Here is a 22735-nt window from a genome sequence, read left to right as displayed (position 1 = left end):
TGTACCCCTTATGAAAATCGAATTTTCCTTTTTACTTCCTTTGTTTTTCCTTTTTGCTTCCTGAACAGCCTTCCTATAGACTTTTCCTTTCTTTTGACTAAAGGAAGTTTCCTTTGAGCTCACCTTGTTGAGACTTTCCTTTCTTTTGACAGAAGGAAGCTCATTTTTAAACTGGCTCTCTTTGGCAATATCAATAATGACCTTCCTTTGTTTTTCCTCAAGTAAAGAGAAAGTTCTCTTTACTCTTTATGCATCATACCTTCTTTTTTTTTTGTTCTTAAGCGAAAACATACGAAGCTCATTTTTCTTTTCAGCTAGACTTCTCGTTTTTTTTCTTTCATTAGTATCCCTTGCACTTTTTTAACTTCTGAACTTTTTTGAATAAACCAATTATACATTTATCAAAATATACAAAATCGCATTCGTTTCTTTGTTGTGCAAGTAAACATCATTTTAATTTTCTTTTTCATTTGATATTAAATCCCTGCTTTTTTTTTTTCACGCGCTAGATCTTATTTTTAGCGCAAGTTTCTTCTTAGTCGCCACACAAGGACCAATAATATTCACCACCTTCCTTCCTTTGTCCTTAAGTGTAAAGATAACTTTCTTTTCATTCATTTCTTGTGCTTATTTTTGTGCGTGTGGCATTACTTGGTCTATTTCTTGCCCCTCTGATTTTTTTAAGATAAAATATAATACATTCAAGAATTTTCATACATGTTAAAGAATGCCAGGTGGTTCTAATTCATCGCTTTCGCAGCCCGCTGGTTCGATGGCGATGCATGCGCGAGACGGCATGTACATACATACATCCGTGACCGCTGCTTCAGCACTCTGACACGGTACGCAACAAAGCTCGGCGCAGGGCTGGCAGGGTTCGTCAGTATTTGCGTCGGCATTGCAGCCTGGCAACTCTTGGCTCGCAGCGACGCCAAGGGCAACGCTGTTAGCAAGCGCGGCCTGCTTCCGTCGTGATTTAGTGCACTTCGGTACGGCGCGACGTTGACGTCGCGCAAGTACGCTTTTACCGTGGTGGCATTTCCAGTGCGTTCGACGGGTAGGCGGTTACCGCAGCACCATCGATAACGGCTTCAAAAGCCTGCAGTTAAATGCACTTCACGATGTGCCTAGTACCGGATGTCACATTGTTCACGAAAGTCAAGCTCGTTTACCTCCTATCACAGTTTAAAGACCAGCAATTAATACGTCAGCGACGTCGGTACGTCGGTACCACCACGCACAGAAGCCCCCGCAGCCGAGGTTACGAATACGCCAGTAAAACCAACGTTCTCACGGCGAGTAAAACGGTAAAACCAATGAAGATTGACATGCACCACAAGAATTCCGCAGCAAAAAAAAGGGCGCTGCAGCTGCTTGTGGCAATAATTTGCTTAAATTATTTTGTGTTTTGTTACGCATCACATATTACTACTAAAAAAAACAAACGTTTAAGGTTGTTTATAAATTATAAGTTTTATTTTGAAAGTTTGTGAAGTTTGCAAAAATGCATTTAAAAGTTTGCAATGGCGCTTGAGACTCTAGCGCTATCGTTTTCGTGAAAACAGCCGGCGGCATGCTTCACTATGTGTTTCATGACCGTAGAAAGTTGATTGTTCGCGTTCGTTGTGTTCGTCGTGTTTTCTTTACGTGAGTAGTGCAAATGGCCGATCATGTCTTGGTTAAATGGGCGACCGCTCAGAAGTGGGACGTATACCCTGTAAGAAACCTACAATCAAAAGAACTGCAGGCGAAACTGATGGATAATCCCAAATACTGGAAGATTATTCCAAACCAAGGAGTACTACATGCCCAGTGGAAGGAGGGGTCGTACTCTCCTACGTTCATTCTCAGAGTGGGTAAGTAGTCAAACGTCTCTTGTCTCTTTTCGTATTCGTGTCTTGATAATGTTTACCTGTGAAACACCTTCCTTTGCTACTCGCGGTGAGTCGTGTCGCGAAGTCGTTTACATGCCCGCATTACGACCGCATTGTGTTAACCGGCAGGTGACAGTAGTGCACATGGTGAAAGAGGTAGACAGTTGATTCCGGGAATTGCGTGAAATTAAAACAAAAATGCATAATGAACTGAATTTGCGGAAATAAGAAGTAGAATAAACGCGGCTGCTGTCGTTACGTGGACCTGATTCTCCCTGTTTACACAGCAAATGGCAATTCTCGGTGTTTCGTGTTAACAGGAGTAGGCTTCCCAATTTGGGCTCTATATAAAAAAAAAAAAAAAAACACCCTGCCCGCATCGTCGTTTCGGAACGGTGCGGCATGGAGAATGGCAGCTCCTTGATTATTGAAGCTGATTTAGAATAAGTTTTAAAGATGCCCAGGGTGCTCGTTCCGAGACAATTGGTAGTGTAGCAGCGAAACGGACGCTTTCACAGCTGCAGGCGACTTAAGTTTAAGCAGAAAAAAGCGCCTAACGTGTTGTCGCATTCATTTACTTTCATATTCATTTGTTTGTTTCTTTTTATTGAAGCGTCAAACATGCTTCCTTTCTTCGCTACCAGCCATTCCTCAGATTTCGCGCAGAGAGAGAAAACTTTATTAAAAAAAGTGAAAAAAAAAAGTGTGTGTGGTGGGGAGGCAGTGTGTGGAGTCTCCATTCTAAGACTCCAGTGGCCTGGGCTGCCGCTTTTGCCTGAGTTACCAGCCTACGCCGGGTTGCTAGGTCAGAGCATAGCAAAGCAAGCAGTGATATCAGTTACCAACAGCATAATGCTGCAATGATTTTTAGCTGCCTATGTAAAAGTTGCTCCCAGTGCATGGGGTACGGCCAACAGGTGGAAGGGCACCGCTCTCTCCACTTCATTTTCAATGCTGCCGTTGCACTTTGCCACTACTTCTGGATGAGGCTACCTGCCACGGGATCGCATGCTCCCTTTCATAAAGCTCACGACTGTACATGGGTACAATCCCAGCATTCATGGCCGCATTTCAGTGGAGGTGAAATGCAAGTTGACTGTGTACTGTATGATGTCATTTGCACATTAAAAAACCCCAGGTGAGCCCACCACTACGGCATCCCTCATCGCTATAGCTTAAGTCGCTTTGGGACATAAAACACCATGAACCTACCATAAAGCAGAGTGGCTATGTTTTACGGTATGCGTGGGAGCTCAAACTGTTTTTCTGGAAATGCATCCTTTGTTTTGTCCACTACTGCTCAAGTGGGCATTCTGCCCACTTGAGCAGTAGTGATGCTGGATGGTGTCAGCTCGCAGTTAAACATTACCATTTCCTTTTCTGTGCCAAGGTTTGCTCAAGGGCTAATGTTCCTCCTTAAGAAGTGTTGCTTTGAACCCTAAACAGTGTCCATGCTACGTTTCTCTTGTCAGTGGTCTTCATTTGGTCACTATTTTGCTAATCTCATGTGTGGAACCAGATATCTGCACAATGCGTTATACTGAATAATTTTTGTATGATGCATTTGAGTGCCAATACAATTTAGTGAATAGACCTTGCCACATGTCGTTTTGCAGGAAAGCTGCAGCTGTGACAAAATGTCTAAGCCAACAGATGCAAAAAAGAGAGTCCTGGAGCTTGAGGATGAAGTGGGGTCTGCAAAAAAAAAAGAATGAAGAAATATAAGGCCGCAAGAGATGAAGCACGTCAGATGCTTGGTATGTGATCGCTTTTTTCTGAAGCCATTGGAATGCTGATCTCCATTGCCATGAGACTGAAATTATTTGCTGTGTCACCAGATGCTACGTAAAGCATAACAAATTCAAGTGCTAACTCTTAAATGAATAAGACCTCTTGGTCTGTAGCATGTCCTAGTAAAAGCACCAGTAAGATTATGTTGCTGCAATAAGGTTCCCCCTACACTGAGGATTAGGATTGGTGTTCCTCCTGTAGTTGTCTTTGCGACACATTATAGGTGGTGTACAGTAGCGCTCAGCTACACCGTGGCGCTGCTGCATGACGCCACCAACCACCATGCTTGCAGTGCACGTAGCAGATGAACTGCTGCCACTCCTGCTCTGCAAGCATGCTTTGTTTGTGTTACAGTGACTTGCGTGTCACATGTCATTGCTTGGGATCGGCATGCATCTGAGATTGAGCCTGTTGTCGTATGTGATAGCTGCATGAAAATGCATGGTAAACAAATGCCACTCAAGGTGAGCACCTGTGCTGATTTGTGCTGCTCAAGCCGATGCCTTAAAACGGGCGCGGGATTGATTTCCTTTCTATTCTGGAGTGGTCGGTGACAACAACGCTCCAGTGAACCCGGAGAGCTGCATTAGGTTCAAACACATTCACGGGGTGTAAGTTGTAGCCAGATGGCTGCGGCAGGTCTGTGGTGCTCTTGCATTACTGTGGATGGCGTATCTGAATGGAACCCTTGATTCCCTCAGATTTTAACCTCAGAGTCTCCTGCAAATGATGAGGTGCATCTAGAATGAGCGCAGGAGGGACAGCAAAAAATCTAAATTTGTATGAAATTATCATATGTGGCCTCGTCCTGTCTTGGACCTTGGAATCCTTATGGCATGCGCTTCATTTTCCTGTGCCATTTTGGTCACTTAGGTGGTGTTTTTTTTTTTTTTTTTTTCACAACAGGAAATTTATACTTGTCCAAGCTCGGCACCTGGCTCAGCAATCTGCCTAACTTAACTCGGTCACTACACCATGTTAGCAAATGTCGACACGAAAGACAGACACGAGATAGGTGAAGCATGGGCTATCGAGTATCAGCTACACACTCGAGTGTCAGCTTTTGTCCAAATGTATGGCGTATTGCTGCCGCCATACATGTATATTGCATGCTGACCTCTTCAAGGCCCTTGCTACCGACAAACTGTTTCAGGGATGTGATCTGACTAACTTCTGTTAAAGCACTCACAGCTATCTCGGCATCATCATTCGCACCCATGAATTCATTCTAAGCAATAGCAGCACCCGTCAGTTGCACTGTAGTTACAACGTCCTCCGCAGTTAATTCAATCCAGGCATTTCCACAGCGAACAAAGAGATCAGAAGTGGGATGTCAGCATTGGCTTCATCAATTGCTATCAGCATCCCCTAGATTATGTACCGCTGATAGGGCGCCTTGAGTGCGTGAGTGATGCCAGTGTCTAGCAGCTAAATTTTGAATGGCGCATTTGGTGACAGAAAAGGGTTGGTCATGCAGTCAAGGGCAAAGTAAAGGCTTTTCTCCTGTGGTGAATGTTACATGGGCTGCTGCTGCTAGTGATGAAATAGTATGTTTTGTTCCAGCTTTCCTTTTTTGTTTTTTTCAGATGTTGCTGAGCTGGTCAATCAGCTGACGGAATCCGTTAATAATGCTGCGTGTACAACTCAAGCAGTTGTACTGCCAACCGAGGCTCAGGTTAGTTGCTTTAGTCTAGTGTCTGCATGGTTGTGCTCATTACTGCCTTTCTCGATGAAACATTTTTAAGGGTCACACAAGAACTTGGTTCTAGCTTTATGATAGCACTGCCACAAGTCATGCACTTCCATTGAGAAGTGTGCAGGGATAGGGAAACGAGGAGCTCATTATCCATGTGAATGAAGTCAGCAGTCACTGAATTCAGAGATAGGCAAGAAGCAATGCTCTTTATGATTGGTTGGCTCTTAGGGTTTAATGTCCAAAGCGACTCAGGCTATGAGAGATACTGTAGTGCAAGGCTCTGGAAATTTCGACCACCTGGGGTGCTTTAACGTGCACCGACAACACAGAGCACACGGGCACCTTGCGTTTCGGCTCCACTGAAAAGCGGCTGCCCTGGCTGGGATGCTGTTTATGAGGCTGGGCTCACAGACTGCATAATTAGTAGCATTATGATATTTTTAAATGAATGTCAATTTGATAGAAACGACAAAAGACAGACAGGGCTATTTTCTTAAATTCGTCAAAACAACCATGAAAAAAAATCCCAACTGCTTCCTTTCATTTTAGTGACTGTTACTTCATTCGTGTGTATATTGATTTGGAAGAGTTTTTGTGAAAGCTGTAGTGATCGGAAGTGCAAGGTTACTTTTGTTTACGCTTCCTGTTGAGCATACTTCGCTTGGGCTATAGCAAAGCCCTTTTCATCAGAAAAGAGATTTCCATTAGCTTGTTTAATATTCAGCAATTTCTTAGGTTATCGATCTCGGAAGGCCATCTTTTTGCACTACAACTCGAATGACGCAGCTGGTGCTCCTCTAATCAGTCATTTTAGCGACTTGGGGCAGTCATCATGGTATTCAAGCTAATGTGCATATAATCCACTTGCACCTGACAGCCACCTGCAATGTCACTCTGGCAAGTCAAAGGCAATTAACCACCATGGTATTGCCAGGAGGGTCTCCTTTGAGAAGGAGTTGTGGCTTCTTAAGCTGATCCAACAATAGTTCAATTTCACTTTAACCCCTTGAGCACTATTATTTCGAGATTTCTAGCTAAAATTGCTTAAAATTACGATATCGTTAAAGGCCCCATTACATGAAAATTTGTTGTCTGTGTTGTGAGTGAAACATCAAGAGCATGGCGCTGGCAAGTGGCATGGCCGAACACACATTCTTCGATGATTTGTGTGGCTTAACGAGACCACATGATATCCAAAAGTTAGGAGGAGCTGCTAACTCCGGTCGTTCATTTGAGGTGGGAAGGTGAAATACGAATCAACATTCCAGTGCTCTTCAATGCTGAGTCAGGCTTGCTACACCTAGGCTACGCAGACATGTTGATACAGCTTTGTTAAAGCAGGGCTTTATATGTTGGGTGGTAGCCTACACTGGTCGCATCATACCCTTAAAGGCGGAGCTTAAGTGTCCCTTTAGTTTTTATTTTTACTGCTGGTTTCTATTGGTAGTGTAATAAAAAAGGAGGTATCCGAGACAAAAATATTTGAACCAGAAACTAAGTCAAATGAGCGCAGTGAAGTTTATTGCTCATTACGTGAAAAATCAACTGCCCGCCAATAAGCAGCAATCTAGTCGAGTAACATATAGCGAGGTAACTGGAAATGTTTTACAAGGGACGACCAAGAATGGAAGCCCAGGGGGTTTCATCGGAATGTTGTCAATTTTCATCCATTGACACAGAACTCGCAATAGTATCGTCTGAGCTGTCATCATCTTCGTCGGAAGAACTACTCATGTCATCACTGTCGTCTTCACTTCCCATAACAATGCAAAAATTGGTGTCTGAGCCATCTTCGGATGGCGAGGATGGCAACGAAGAAAAGCTTCTTTCCCGCGATGACGGGCCAACAGTGCATGCATTGCCTCTACCAGGCACCATTTTTCTCATTAAGGCTGCTTAAAAGGCTTTCAAGCGGTAGAACAAAAAGCAGTTAACGGGTCAGTGGTGCCATCTGTCAAATGGCGCATGACCTAAGCCTTAGGTGAGTACAGAGGAGCGCTGTACTCACCTAAAACTCTCAGGGCGAGGATCTATCCTGCAAGGACAAGCACTCGTCCAAAATGGCTTGAGGGCATCTTTGCAAGGACGAGCTGCTTGTCCAAAGCGCTTGAGGGGTTAAATTATGAAAGCTACCTGTGCAAGCTGGAAACTAAATGTTGCCTCAAAGTAGCACATACAGAGCAGGGAGTGCATGCTTTTGCTAAACCTTCATTGGCAGTTTTTTTTAATTGGTTGAGCTTCTGATGTACGAAAAGGATGTTAGTATTTTTAAACAGGAAGTGACAATGTGGGCACTGTGCTCTGTCTAAACTGGCTTTTAATGGCCTTTGCAATGTTAATGATGAGTAAATCCCTTTATTTTCTGACTTAAAATCTGTTGTTTTTTTTTATTGTTGAAATGCAAGCATAAATTAGGTCGTTAAAAAATATCTTATTTCTTGTTTTTTCTTCTGCTATAGCAATGCACTATTAGCGCACAATCCTTTACGGGGCATTATGTGCCCTCTTTTTGGCTAGTTACTTTAAATACATATTACACAATTGTCAGGTTACACTAATAAAAATGTTAAAAGATGTTTGGCCTGATTCAAAATTAGATCAAAACACCGCTCGGGAAGGTGTCAAAAACATCCAATAGTTTTCGTATGCCTTCATTGTTGTACATGTAAAAGTACGGCTTCTTGAATGTGTATTTTTACTTGCAAACAAATGACCTTAATTATGCATTTTGGGATTTCTTTGAATGTTCTTAAGCTGGTCTAAGTTTTTTGTTGGTTATAAAGCCCCTTCATTTTCTTATTGCATATCAAGGAATATTGTTGTTGGTTACAATACTGGTCATAGTACTAATATTTGCTTTTTGTTCTTGCAGGTGCACATTGGCAGCAATATTATGGTAAATCAGCAGTTGATTGACCGCATGAAACTCAGTGCGGGCAATCAAGCAACAAAGTTTGCATGTAACTTGGTGCGGGTTGTGTTCTCACCCGAAGAACTGGAAGAAAGCTCACTCTATGGCCGTGTCTGCAATGCCCGCAAGGAACAAGCTCCAAAAAAGGCACTGGGCTGCCCAAAATTGGATGCTGTTATCTGTAAGTCCTCGAGCTCATAGCCTGTGCATGTGATGCAAGAGCATTCTGCAATATTGTCCAAACAGCTGACTTTTCAGTGATGGTCAGGGCCATAATGCTTGCCTTAATGCATAATGCTGTGGTGCCTGCATGGCGCTCACACTGTCAGTGCTCTGTATATTTAATTTACAAAAGCTAAGGAAGGCTGGATGGACTCTAGCTTGTTCATTGCAGTCATGCTTCTAATGTTTTTTTTTTCTTTTTGCAGCCTACACCTGCTTGCTCAATGGAGTACTAGCCAAGGTGGTCACCGGCAGTTGCGCAAGTTTGCACTGGGATTGTGGACAGTGATCCAATTTTTTGTCGCAGGGTCTTCGAAAGCAGGCCTAATTGCAAGGCCTAAACAGAGGAAGTACATCTATTCAAATAAATATAAGCTCATACAAACAAATGTTTCAGTCTGAACCTACTTCCTTCGAACATCCACCAAATATCCCATAGTCATCATTCCTTCGAACTTCCTTTGAACCAATAATTGGCCACTGCCTGTGAACTCAACTCAAACTGACAACGGTCTGTTCCCTGGGAGCTCAAAGGAAATTCACAGGAAATTCACAGGATGGTCAGAGAAATTTAATTCACTGTGAATTCAAAATCAGTAGCCAATTCTCAGTTCAGAGGAAGTTGCTTCCTTCTGACTTTTTTGAGTTCACATTGAACTCAAAGGATGTTCCCATTTTTATAAGGGACCTCTGCCGAAGACACCATTATACAAACGTTTATTAACTGTGAGAGGCCGGTTGGGGACGCTTATAAGACGGTTTCTTCATCCTCGCTGAACACGCCGTGTACTCGTCCAATAGACTGCTTAATATTCAATGAAGGAATCATTTTGGACGTACGGAATGTCTTGTCGTGTCAAGGCATCTTGTAAACGTTAAGCAGCCATCTCAGAGGCCAAGTAGGCTGTGTATAAGATTGCACGTGCTTCTTGGCTAGACGGCCGTCTAATATGAGGGCTATACTCAGCGGATAATTATTGCTAATGTAGCAAAATTGATTTGCGAATTATTACCAAATTAGCCCGTCATTCTCATCTATAGTAAGGCTAGAAGCTAGAACCAGATATAAAAGTTTAAAAATCATTTACCTCATTATTAACAACTCTCTCAAACTAAATAAATTATATTACTTAAAAAAACGATGAAACACCAAGGCATCGCCATTTATTCAGTTCATCTCATTACCGACCATATGAAATGACTGTTTTAAGTTTACTTGCTTTCCTCGAAGCTGCCGAGATTGGAATTCTCTCCAGACTGCTGTTTCGTCTGCATCATTAACAATTCCTGCATATAGGTATGATTCTCCATGGCACTAACTGAGAGGTAAGAATACTTTGCGGCTATTGAAACGAGCTGTTGTCTTCGTTTTTTTTTTTGTATTATTTTCTTTTAGCTGTTTGTGTCTTCGATGTGTGCCTGTTCTTGCATTACCAAATTTAAGGTCGATATTTTTCTTTTCTAATTCTGTAAAAGGCCCTAACTGTTGCGGCTTTCGGGATAAATAAATGAATTCTATTCTATAATTCTGTAGTGTCCACACGAGAATCGCAATTTCCGCTGTACAAAACATTAGCGGAAAGTATAGTAAAGTTGAATTATTGAACCTAAAAGGTGAATTTGTGCGCCCTTATGTATACGTCCGAACAGGCCTGAGAGCACGCGCAGCTGTAAACTACCGCCTCTACTGCCCAGAGCCAGCCCCACTGTTCCCTTATCGGGTCACGAGGCACGGGCTACACTGCTACATGGTGGGCGCCCAGGTCTGCCCCATGCAAAGACGCCGGGCATATTCGATTTTCCAGTTCCGCACAAATCGCTGACAGGTCCCAGCTTCCGCTCTTACAGGAAGTAACGCCATGTTCACCTGACCTCACTGCTCCCGCACCTCTGCTTTGCCAATCATGCACCAGTCACTACGACGCAGTTCTTTCGTAGTGACGCCGCGAGCACGTTTATCTTCTACCAGGCATGTAATACTGAAGACAACACAGATGCGAATCAATCGTTGCTTCTCGCGAATGGAGCGCGACATGCAGTTTGGTTTGCATGCCGTTGCTGCTTGTGAAGTTGCTCCGTGAGTTCAACTCGCTTCGCTCGAAACCAGACGAAGGCATTCGCAAAAAAAAAAAAAAAAAAAAAAAAAAAAAAAGACTGAAATTGTTACAGCTACTCCAGCACACAGCTGCTCGCTTGCGACGCTTCCAGGCCTGCGTACTGAAAAAATTGCGGAACAGGGGAAGAACTTCTGAATAGCACGGGCAAATAATCCATATTCGAGGCTCTAAACACGTACAGTGTGTAGTGAACTTCAAGACAAGAAGGTGAAGTTGGGAAATTCAAACGTCTTACTGCTGCTTAGAGAGCAGCTACGTACGGAGTTCATGTCATGGTTTAACCCTCATGTATCGTTTCATGACTGGCCGAAGTGAGACGTGGACACAACCAGGAAACAGGGAACAGTGAAAGAACGGTTTTATTCGGTGAGTGTTTTTATAGCGCACTTCGTGCGTAAGAGGGCGAGCGTTATTGTCCATCACACTGAGCAGTGCTCACAAGAATCCGAGAGGGCCTGTTAGGTTGAGCTGTCGGGTAGAGAACTGGTTGATGGGTTCATGTTACAACCGCCGTGTTGGATCTGGGAGTCGAGTGGACGAAACTCCGCCGCTAAAGGTGGATTAATTGACTCGCAGCCCCAGTCGCAAATTACAACTTCATTCTCTTTCACGCAAATAAGGAAAATTATGATCTGCAAAGGAGAACATAAGCGGGAGCCAGTGTACTGCTCGTGAGCTCGCTCCTAAGACGGCGCACCACGAGAGTTGATCGAATTCAGGTAAACAGATAATAATTGGGCAGTGCCGATCTCGTTCAGCACGACCTCTTCATTCGAATCAACGTTGCCAGTTCATCTAAAAGAGGTGGTGTCTCATACACAGCGACCCGCCAGAAAAAAAAAATCAAAAAAAGAGGGTAAGTGAGAGACAAAATTCAAAAAAGGCAACAAAAGACAACATTACGTCACCCTCTATCTATTGACACCACTCATTAACCTCTACCACTTCTCCTCAATTGCTCACAACTGCTTCTTTGGCATTAAAAAAAAGGGGGGAGGGGGTAATGTAAGAGGCAACAACAAACAGATACGCATGACACAGCGCTAACTTTAGCACGGAAGTATATAAACAGAAGAAAGGGCTCCAATGAAGAAAAATAAAATAAGACTCATCGCACGCTCATGCCATGACCATCAAGGAATGCAATTTTTTTTTTCTGACAGGTTCACCGAAAAAGTTACGACGCACAAAGCTGCATTCTTGCAAATCGAAAGTGCTTTGATTATTTATATATGCAACAATTCCATCTCCTTGCCTCAGCAGTGCACTCCCCGAACAACGGCTAACAGGTTTTACGCAGGCAGTCATGGCAGCATTCAGAGAACTTGCCCTTGCTGTGCCACATTGCGCTTGAATTCAGTCAGTCTTTCATTTATACATCTGCCAATATGCACTAAAACAAACAACAACAAAAAACAGCGAAAGGCAATTTTCCTAAACGTATAACATGGCAGTAATGTAATAATATACTTACTTCACACGCCCCGATGGAGATCACTGCTATAATTGAGATCCCAAGTTATAGCGCCAAACCAGTAGTGCTTCGCTCTCTCACACGATTTTTCGCTTTGTACAAATATCCACACAAGGAACAAATATTCATAAACATGTCTGACACACATGGTTGGCACGGTTTTTTACTGCTAATCATATTCGATTCGGTTTTGAAAAGCTTCAATTGTGCTGAACCCAACGTGAACTGTGCTGAACCCAATGTATGACGACAATCATCACCAAATCGAGACGCAGTGCTATACAAACGAGACCTTGTACAACACGGTCACCGCGGAGAGCATGTATGCACGTTTCACGCCCTTAAACATGGCCTTCGAATACTGGCTCATTTGTCGTGCCCGTTTATCGTTAAGGGGTCCTTTGATAGCAGTTTTCTCTTTATGTCTCGATTAAGCCATATCGTTCAAAACAGCGTGCTTATTCGTTGGCCGAGTTTATTCGCGAACCTCTAATCACTAAAAGTGCAAACTGCATTTATCGGCAGACATGCGCGCGCGAGCCGGAAGTGCGCCCGAAGTCAGGTTACACCGGCTTTCCGGAGCAGCAGGAGATCGCCAGTTCCATACCTCTACCGCACATCACTCACCCAGCGCAAAGAACGTGTCCTCCGGAGAATTCAAACACCCTCCCCACTCTCGCGCTTCTCATTAAGTGTGCTGCACATCAGCGGAATGCAAAAGCATATCATGGGAATGTAGCAATACCAGGTTTACAGATTATACAGCCTCTTCCGAGCACGAAGGAAAGACCAGTTCCATCGTATGGAAAAGATAGGTGGCCAACGGTCCTCCTAGATCAAAAGGTACTGGCCAAGAATGGTTGCCCCATTTGAAGGCCCACTTTCTGTGCCCAAGGCTTCAATAAGAATTTTCTCTCTTCCTCTAAGAAAGCTTTCGGCTTTTATTAAACAAGGTTTCGCGAGGCCCCGCACTTGGTAGCGCTGACCGGGTGCATAGGTAGGATGAAAAGTTATTCTTGTTGCTTTAGATTTTGCTTGCTTTGCGGTGTACGCGAGGTTTTCGGACCACGAGGGAAGTGTTGCAGTGAAGTAAGGTTAGCTAGGCATGTACGTTAGGGTGCAGTGCAACCTGATGGCCTTCTTGGTGAGCACCTCTGTCATGACCCAGGTTGCGTGTTGTAGACCTGGTTGGTTGTCGGAGCAGGAACAAGGACGAGGCGCTGGAAACCGGACTTTGAAGTGAGATGGGAGAACTTTTATATACAAAATTTACATGGTATCGTTTTAGTAGGAGACTTACTGGAGCAACAGTCTCCGTTTTACCGATCCCGTTTGACTGACTACATTTTTCTGACTCTCTCCGACACACACAATTTTTAATGGGCTGTTTCCCTCTTTCCCAGATGTGAGGAAGGCCCGTTGATGATGGAATGTCTTTTTCCTCACTCTCCCGCAATCTCACACACACGCACAAGCACTGTTCGCACTCGTTGACACGTCCCTCTGTCTGGTTCTGGCTTGAGGGTGAGGAGGTGGCCGTCTAGACGGCGTAGATGGGGTCAGCTGCTTGTCTCCGGGCGTGGTTGCATCTGGGCAGACTCATCGGTCCAGGTGTCGCTGGGCTGCATTCAGCTAGACCACTTAGCCGAAAGTTATCCCTGTGGTTCACCACGGGAAGAAAGGAAAGAATGCGCGCCCGCTGTTCGTAGAGAGGCTCGACACTTCAAGGGACCGGGATTTGTTCGTTTCCCATCCTTTGTTCCGGTCGTCCACGTGTCGGCTGGACCTTGATAATTGCCGCCGCGTGACGGACAATAACCTTCGGCCGGCCGGTGCCAGGTGCAGTGGCGTCTCACCGGCGCCGATGTTGGGGAGCTCTGGCTTGGGAGGGGGTAAGTGGCGCCTGCTTCCCGTCTCGATCTTTTGTCGCCGCTCGTCCGATCACAACAGCTCGTCCGCCGCCAGGTAGAGGCCTCAAATGGGGCTACACCTGATTGGTGTGCTCTGAAGAGGCCGCATCAGCTGGGCTGGTCTCCGGTTTCTTTTTTTATCCAGAAGTGCAATGCCTGCAGGCCAAAGGTCTCAAGTAGGGCATTAGTGATGATGTCGGCACAATACCCCCGCCCCCACAAAGGAAGAGCACCGCCATCTCCTGAGCCGTGCCAGGCAACCAAAGAACAAGCCTTAAACTATAGGCTGTAAGAGTTCCCTCCCTTTCTGGTCACTCTACGGGCGTCCGACGGAGAGAGCTACTGACCAAACCTACGCGGGCGATTTATTCACGCCACTCTTTGCAATTTTGAATCAAATTTTGGTAATATATAAAGACCGCAGCTGCCGTCGCGATCTCCGGACAACGGCTGATAACATGAACACCGAGAGATATACCTACATCATAAACTACACTAGGCATATACTAACCTCAAATGATCAAGTGCTGTTAAAGAAAAAAACAAACAATCCTGAAAGGGATATGGCCAAGAAGGTTAGATCCCTCTGAGCATAAAAGGGTACACTCAGAGGAGCGCCTGGAGGCAGTCCTTTGCATAGCAGAAAAAGCCTCGGCTGAGACTGTCAGCATACCAATTTTCATTTACCCTACGGTAGCGCACTTCAAAATTATGCCCCCGCAGGGCGAAATCTGAATCACCACGTATCCTCTCGATAACTTCAGTGAAAGAGGTTGCATTCCTACCGGAAAATACAAAATCGATCTCTCACGTTAAGCCTGGCTAGATTACAATACGTCGGTGCAAGCAAGGTTCAATCCGAACAGGCTTCTACAGCCAACTTTCCTACCGGGCTCTCAGGGGTACGTTAGTGCAAGCAAGGTTCATTCCGAACAGGCTTCCACAACCAACTTTCCTACCGGTCTCTCAGAAGTATGTTGGTGCAAGCAAGGTTCAAATCCGAACAGGCTTCTACAACCAACTTTCCTACCAGGAAGAACACCTTACGTTAAGCCTGGAAAAACTCAAGGAGAAGGCGATACACTCACCAACCGAAGCAAGGACACCAGCAGAACATCCCACAGCTGCCATCCAGTTGTCGTGACCCAGGTTGCGTGTTGTAGACCTGGTTGATTGTCGGAACAGGAACAAGGGCAAGGCGCTGAAAACCAGACTTTCAAGTGAGATGGGAAAACTTTTATGTACAAAATTTACATGGTAGCGTTTTAGTAGGAGACTGACTGGAGCAACAGTGATCCCGTTTGACTGACTACATTTTTCTGATTCTCTCCGACACACACTTGTCCTCAGTTTTTAGAGGGCTGTTTCCCTCTTTCCCAGATGAGAGGAAGGCCCGTTGATGGTGGATTGTCTTTGTCCTCACTCTCCTGCATTCTCACACACACGCACAAGCACTGTTCGCACTAGTTGGCACGTCCCTCTGTCTGGTTCTGGCTTGAGGGTTCTGGCTTGAGGTTCTGGCTAGACGGCGTACATGGCAGTCGTCAGCCGCTTGTCTCTGGGCGTGGTTGCATCTGGGCTGACTCATCGGTCCAGGTGTCGCTGGGCAGCATTTTGCTAGACCACTTAGCCGATTGGGAAGGAAAGCGTAGCAGGGGGCGGCAGAAAGTTAGGTGGGCGGATGAGGTTAAGAAGTTCGCAGGGATCAAGTGGATGCAGCTAGCACAGAGCCGGGTTAAGTGGAGAAATATGGGAGAGGCCTTCGCCCTGCAGTGGGTATAGTCAGGCTGATGATGATGATGGTCCCCGTGGCTCACCATTGGAAGAAAGGAAAGAATGCGCGCCCGCTGTCGGTAGCAAGGCTCGACACTTTAAGGGATCGGAATTTGGTCGTTTCCCATCCTTTGTTCCGGCCGTCCACGTGTCGGCTGGACCTTGATAATTTCCGCCGCATGACGGACAATACCCTTCGGCCAGCCGGTACCAGGTGCAGTCTCACCTGCGCCGATGTTGGAGAGCTCTGGCTTGGGAAGGGGTGAGTGGCGCCTTCTTCCCGTCTCGATCTTTTGTCGCCGCTTGTCCGATCACAACACCCCCTCGCCCACTGTCTTTGGGCTCGGTCATCGAATTTCGTGGCGCTCAAGAAGAAATTTCGCATAGCGGCCCGCAGCTTCGCAGGGGGGCGCTGCAGGCACCAGTGAAAAGCGCCCTCTTCGGCGGCGTCCTGGTAATTGACTGGGCAGGCCGGTTCCCCCTGCCATTGAACAGCTGCGCTAGTGGCTCTTGAAAGGGGTCAGTTCTGCATGTGTTGGGCTGCTGCAGATCTGTTTGTGCAGTCGCGTGCTTTCTCCTTGGTGCCAGAGAATTAGGAAAATTGGCAGTACGAACACGAAGAAAAAAAAACTAGTGGATCATGTCCCCTCCATGAGGCGAATTGACGGAAACGCCATTATCATAACGGCCCTTTTAGTCGCAAATAATTATGCGGCAACATAGTTTACAACTTAGAAAGTAAATACCTTTTTTAACATAGCCATCTTCACAATGCAAAATTTTATTCAATGGCTCAGTGTGGTGCATGCAATTTCACTGACTAAACAGCTTAGATTTTGATACTTTTTTGTGCTAATAATAAGGAAAATTACACTTATTTTAACACAAATTAATATTCATGAAGGTTATATGCGAGGCTCAAGAGAAAAACGAGACCATCCACCGAATATGTCTACCAACTGCTCGCTTATGGTCAATAAGTGCCCTAGAGATAAGCGGTTGCTAATTTATTTAATTCTATCACAGCGCACGTGTACCCCTACGACAACCTATCCGCAAAGCCATCGATCATGAGCGAATGCTCACTGTGGATGGCAAACATTTTGACTTTTCACAATTTTTTTCGAAACTGCATTCGGCCACTTGAACACTCATCAGTAAATAACGATAATGAAGAAAAGCTTAACTAAATGATATGATTCCGTGCAAAGGTTTGGTAAGTAAATGTTTCTGCAATAAATAATACCATACTTTTTCAACTGGATAGAAGTTTTGTCTAGTTGGAGGCCGTCCATGGTAAAACATTGTGGACGCATGTTCTCTTTCTCTGTACTCGTAAATTTTGCGACAAAAAAGTTTCATCGCGAACATCTTTTTTTAGCATTCAATGCTATGCTCTCCAAAGCAATAGCCTACAAGGAGCAGTTGCAAATGCACTTTCACAGTCGGCATTATGTGACAAGCATGGTTCTGTTATGTGCTTTTAATAAAAATAACCAAGAGGAGCCATTCCGCACCCCTGGACACAACAACTTTCTTCCCTCTCTGAACGCCTTGGAATGCCAACCAGACTCGCAGCAATTAGCAACATCTCTTTTGTGCACCTGCGAGGCCAGCGGCGCGAGCAGCCCGCATACCAGTCGGGACGTGGGTGGTTCAATGCGCTCCCTCGGCGACGTTCCCGACCAGTAGTTCAGAAATGACCGCCAGAGGAAGAAGGGGGCGCTGGTGTAGTGGGAGCAAACTTTAGGTGCACTCCCGATGTGGCCAGGAACCCACCGAAACGTTACAGGATGTGGCGCAGTTGTATGAGGGCATAATCTAGGGCTGTGTGGAGATCTAACGAAAGGGTTCTACGATTAAAAGCCCCGAAGGACTCCTGCGAGTCCATGTAGACTACGTAAACTAAGGAAGAAGGAACTAAAAAAAATGATTTAAATTTGGATAATGCCACGGAGTTCTAGCTGGAGGGTATAAGGAGGTTTTGAGAACGGACCACTAGGGAAGTTGATAGCATCGGGGATGATGGGTGACAGAAGATAGCTGCCGCAGATCAATGCAGGCCACCGCGCCACCGCTAGTGTGTCCGCTCAGCTAACTTTATGGAGGAGGAGGAAGAACATTTATTTCCGGCCACCTCCGGGTCCGCACGCAGGCGTCCAGGGAGGCAGTCTGTCGCACCGCGGCCAGAGGACACCCCACCCCGTCTAGGAGAAGAGGTATTCAGCCTCGGCCGCCAGGCGGACGGCGAATCGCTGAGTTTTTTCGTCAGAGCTTCTTAGCGTGGTCTCCCATTCATCGCTAGTTTTAATCGCGTTGCGCCCTGGGGCACGAACGCATCTCTATATTATGTGATCTAATGTTGCCACGTGGCCGCAAAATTTACAAATTTCGGTTTCTGCACCGTCCCTCTTCCGCCCTCTGGCACCCGTCCAACTCCTCCACAGGGGTGAAAAGAAATTTCGAGCTTGGAGCCTTCTCCAGTCGTATGATTCCTTTTTACTCAGGGATCTATCCGGTGGCGGATATATCCTCCGGTCTTTCTTCAGGTTGTCGGTTACATCCCTAAACGTACCAATACATTCGTTGCTTTTAGATGTTGTTGTGGAGGCTTCCGCAGCACCCCGAGGTAGCGAGGAGCGGGCGAGCATGTGGGCAGCCTCGTTGCCGGCGAGACCGGCGTGTGCTGGGGTCCAGATTATGGTCACGCTTTCGGCGAGAGACGACTCGTTCAGAATTTTTGCAGCACGATTGTTGACTCTACCCTTGCTAAAATTCCTAACCGTCGCTTTGCTATCGCTGATGACGTGTTTCACGCCTGGTTGTGCAATGGCAATGGCTATTGCAATCTCCTCCGCCTCTACCGGCGGTAGATCTCGGTTTCTTTCGATTCCTATGGCGATCCCGGTGTCTAATAGAGCGACCGAGGTTACGTCGCCTTCTTTCGCGATCGCTGCATCGGTGTAGGCGACCGATCCCGGTGGGAGTTTGTCCAATTTGTTAGCGAGGTGCTTAGCTCTGCTTTTTCTCCTCCCCTCGTCGTGTACGGGGTGCATGTTCTTCGGTATGGGCGAGACGTACAGATGCTTTCTGATTTCTCGATCTATGCTTTCTCTGACACTTTCGCCTTCCCCGGGCGCTAGTAAGTTTACCTAGTCGAGGATTTGCCTACCCGCCGCCGTTCCTGCGAGTCGCTCTCTCTGGGGCAGCCTGACCGCCGCAGCTAGCTCTTTCCACTCATTATGCAACCCCATTTTCTCTAGAATGTAGTTAGAAGTAGTTATGGGGAGTCCTAGAACGCACTTCGTGCATCTCTTAATTATGGTGTTTAATTCGCGTTCTTCGGTCTTGATATTTAGGAATGGAGTCGCGTAGCAGATTCTGCCCGTGACAAAAGCTTGTACGAGTCTGAGTCTACTAGCCTCCGTGAGACCACTCCTTCTGTTGGCGTCTTCTTAAATACTCTGACTACGAGCTCCGCCTCATCTTTTAATTTCTTAATCAGGCTTTTACTACCCCTGCGGTTGACAATCATACCCAATATTCTAATTTCATCTACTTTCGGGACTTCGTTCCCGTTGACTTTAATTTTGATATCTGGAGTTAGCTTCCCACTACTGCTGGTCATTACCAGGAGCTCCGATTTTTCTGGCGAACAGCATAGACCTACGTCCTCTGCGTGTTTGCTGATTATATCCGCTACCTCTTGGAGCCTGGATGTGATGTACGAGTCGTTCCCTTCGCACATCCACACGGTCACATCGTCCGCGTAGATGCTTAGTTTTAAGTCATCGAGATGGACAAGCTTACGGGGGAGCTTCCTCATTACGATGTTAAAAAGGAAAGGTGAGAGTACAGACCCCTGCGGAGTGCCTCTGTTTCCCAGCGGGAACTCCTCCGAATTTAAGCCCTGAAAGCTGATGATCGCCGTCCTGTCTCGCAGGAATTATGGATTTTTAAGAACATGTTCCGTGGAATCGGAGCGATGCGCCAGTTGAACACATGCTGCAGGTGGAGAGAACTTTAATGGGAACGTCGATGAGTTTATAAGGGATATGCGAGTATCCATCTCTCTTAATATTCGACGGAAAGTCGAGTCATCTGTCAATATGTATGGAGAGTTAAGAGCGTGTTTAAAAAATAAAGAGACCGGTGTGGTTTTGCAGAACGATTCCGCCCCACATCACTCACATGCGCATCGATGCTTTGGCGAATATGAGCGTGTTCAAAAAAAGATATTGTGACGTTATGAAAATCCAAAACAAAAAAATACGGTAGGTGACGTGCTTGTAGACGTCAGCCGAGGATGCAGCACAATCCTTTTGTCACAGCCTAGAACTTGAAAGTCTTGTTAGATTGTTTATAATCTGCATCTGAATTTGACTATTTGTGAGGCGACGAGAAAATCTCGACAAATCAACAAGCTCTGGATCTCCTGGCTTAAGCTTCATCTAGATGTTCAGGAATGTCTGCAGAACGTTTCGTGTTAGTGAGCACCATGATGGAATATAAACACAGCTCCAAGCAGTACAGCGATGCAATAGCAACTGACGATTTGTGCTCGCTGATTTACAATGTAATCGAAACAATTCTCGCGCTTCATCTGTGTTACATTGAAAATCTGTGTTCGTGTCGCTCCTAATATATCCTAATAGCGGATTGCACAGCCATATGAGAACATGAAAAAATCCTCTCGACTTAGTAAGCTCTGTGAACGGATGCTGAAGCTGTAAAAAATGGCATTAGGCGTTAATTCAGTATTTTACCGCGGGAATGGCAAAGATGTGGCTAACACAGTTTTCTTGAAGAGCCTTCAGGCCAAGATAAGATCAAACACAGGATGGTGGTTTGGTGCAACTCATTGATATATGCTTTTTAAACTTTTCTAGCCGCGGAAAAGAGTTGTGCTGGTTGTAATATACAAGCTTTTACTTAATATTACCGCGACGTTACATAGTTATAAATACGCTACTTTCACAGAAGACAGAGGTAGGAAAAGGCCAGGAAATGAAGCAAAGGGGTCTTCATCAACTTCTGACTCATTATAAAAGGCAATCAGCGAGCGTTGTTTTTCTTTTTTTCGTGGGGATCGCAGAGGTTGAACTGCACCTCCATTCACTTTGAAAATGTGAGCACGCAGTCATATTCGGTGTCACAAGTTTTAACCAGCTTCCGGGAAACATCAACATGTTCAAGCCGAATACGCTGCACATTCACTCAAGATGGGGCTTTTATAAGCTAAAAAAGGTCGGGAAATTAAACCTGTGTCTTCCTATTGTTCGCGCCACACTCGTGTATCGTAATAAACTATCTAGACCAACTAGCCTTATTTGCTACCCATCATAAGTTCGCGGGTGCTACACAGGCGTAGAAACCCTTCTTTATATGCGGCTCCACCGTGAAGCACAGGACAAAATTTCGTTTTTTTTTATGTAATAATTGGGTGTCGCTGTGTTTCCTGCTCGAAATGCACAGCCTTCACCTACATTGCATAGTACACTTTTCACCACAAGCACAAGAAGGCGAAGCAACTGCGATCTGTTGTGCGATTGCCACACAAGGCTCGCACGATGTGTCGATAAAGGTTTTATTTTTTAATGAGAAATTCATTAAGCATATAGTGCCTACGCGACGTTCATACATCGGCGAGCAACACGGAGCAATACTCGCAGTTCTTTTTGTGAAATGCATAAGACTTCCCGCTGATATTCTGAGATCTCCTCTTGAGCCTGCGCACAAGGTGCTTGCGGCCAGTCACACTCTCGTACTTGCGAATGTTGTGCCTGCGCAGAAGAGGAGGAGGTGGAAAAAAGCAATTAACGCAGAAACGGCCCTTACTGCATTTACACGAAAATAAATTGGCTCCAATAAAGACAACAACACTACTGTTGGAACCTCTCTCTTTGAGAATGCAAAACACGTGAAAAAAAAAAAAAAAAAAACAGCGAAAGCTAAACCCTCTCTTTCAGTTTGTAGTTTACGATGACACACATGCCGGATTACAGAAAAGAGGATCAACCTGTAGGTACACAAGACGAAGAGAATTCGACGCTTCATGGTCCATCTAGGAATAACATGATAAATGCAGCGCTCAAGTAACGCATTTACTCTGAAGGAGGCCTTGCGAGTGAGTGCGTAAGTTTTATATATGATTAAGCTGCTTGAATTCAGAAGAAAGAACATGGCATACGCGGAAAACTTAACGAGGTTCTTTTACACGAAGTCCGTCTCCTGTATTTGGAACTTTGTCACTTGCCCGATAGTGTCGATAGTGACCTCCAGAATATCTCGATATATATAGTGCACACTAAAATGGGGAGGAAGTTTCTGCTTAAGAGTAGACGCGACAGTGCCTTTAACACTTCCTTTTCATTCCGCGAATTCTCAGGAATTTTTCTTCTGTAAACTATTGAAAATTAAAAATATATATATTATTACTGTAGTTCAGCACGCGTCTCAAACAAGCGATACGCATTACAACGCATTCGATAAGCCCTAAGTGGTCTATGCGATGCGTACCCGCCCGGCATGCGAGAGCCCGAGTTCGAACACAAGTGGCGATGAATCTATTTCATTGAATTGCTCCTATTCTCTGACATTCAATTCAATTAACTTATTTGCATCTCCAGGTTGAGGTTGAAATACTGCCGTTACAGAAACCTTTAGTTTCATTCTGGCCCTCCCTCAATTCTTTATCTTTATTTAAATGCGGTGCGTTCGAAATTACAGCTCGATGCGAAGTCATGACCCTGTGCACCAATAAGGACTTCCCCGACCACCGTATACGGAGGAGGCTTTCCGGTGAAACAAGTTGCATGGGACGCTCAGAACGCATCTACGCTGTCAAATTTTCATCTCACATAGCAAAAGAAAGAGAATTAGCAATGACACTATCGGTGCATGAGAACTGTTGCGTGACCCAGATACCAGGCTCTTTACTATAGGCGTACGTGTTTGCCTTTAGTTT

General features: G+C 45.4%; 2 protein-coding genes across 3 annotated transcripts in view; one reads left to right on the top strand and one right to left on the bottom strand.

Moving 5' to 3' along the window:
• Window positions 1-1605: 1605 nt before the first annotated feature.
• LOC146205010 (uncharacterized) lies at window positions 1606-8883 on the top strand. The gene is made up of 5 exons (XM_084589676.1): window positions 1606-1856; window positions 3491-3631; window positions 5252-5340; window positions 8234-8453; window positions 8701-8883. The coding sequence occupies exons 2-5, from the start codon at window positions 3586-3588 to the stop codon at window positions 8781-8783; spliced, it is 438 nt and encodes a 145-aa protein (XP_084445802.1). The 5' UTR covers window positions 1606-1856; window positions 3491-3585; the 3' UTR covers window positions 8784-8883.
• Window positions 8884-21341: 12458 nt separating this feature from the next.
• The window catches only part of Mtp (microsomal triacylglycerol transfer protein), a 74085-nt gene continuing 72691 nt past the window's right edge, over window positions 21342-22735 (bottom strand). For both annotated transcript variants that reach the window (XM_084589673.1, XM_084589675.1), the window contains one exon: window positions 21342-21551. In XM_084589673.1, the coding sequence (XP_084445799.1) occupies window positions 21404-21551 (148 nt within the window). In that variant the 3' untranslated portion in view covers window positions 21342-21403. The remainder of the gene's footprint in view (window positions 21552-22735) is intronic.

The sequence above is a fragment of the Amblyomma maculatum genome, chromosome 1, assembly GCF_055883805.1.
Source record: "Amblyomma maculatum isolate TAMU_Amacu chromosome 1, ASM5588380v1, whole genome shotgun sequence".
In the NCBI taxonomy this organism is placed as follows: Eukaryota; Metazoa; Arthropoda; class Arachnida; order Ixodida; family Ixodidae; genus Amblyomma; species Amblyomma maculatum.
This window is presented reverse-complemented; position numbering and strand designations above follow the sequence as displayed.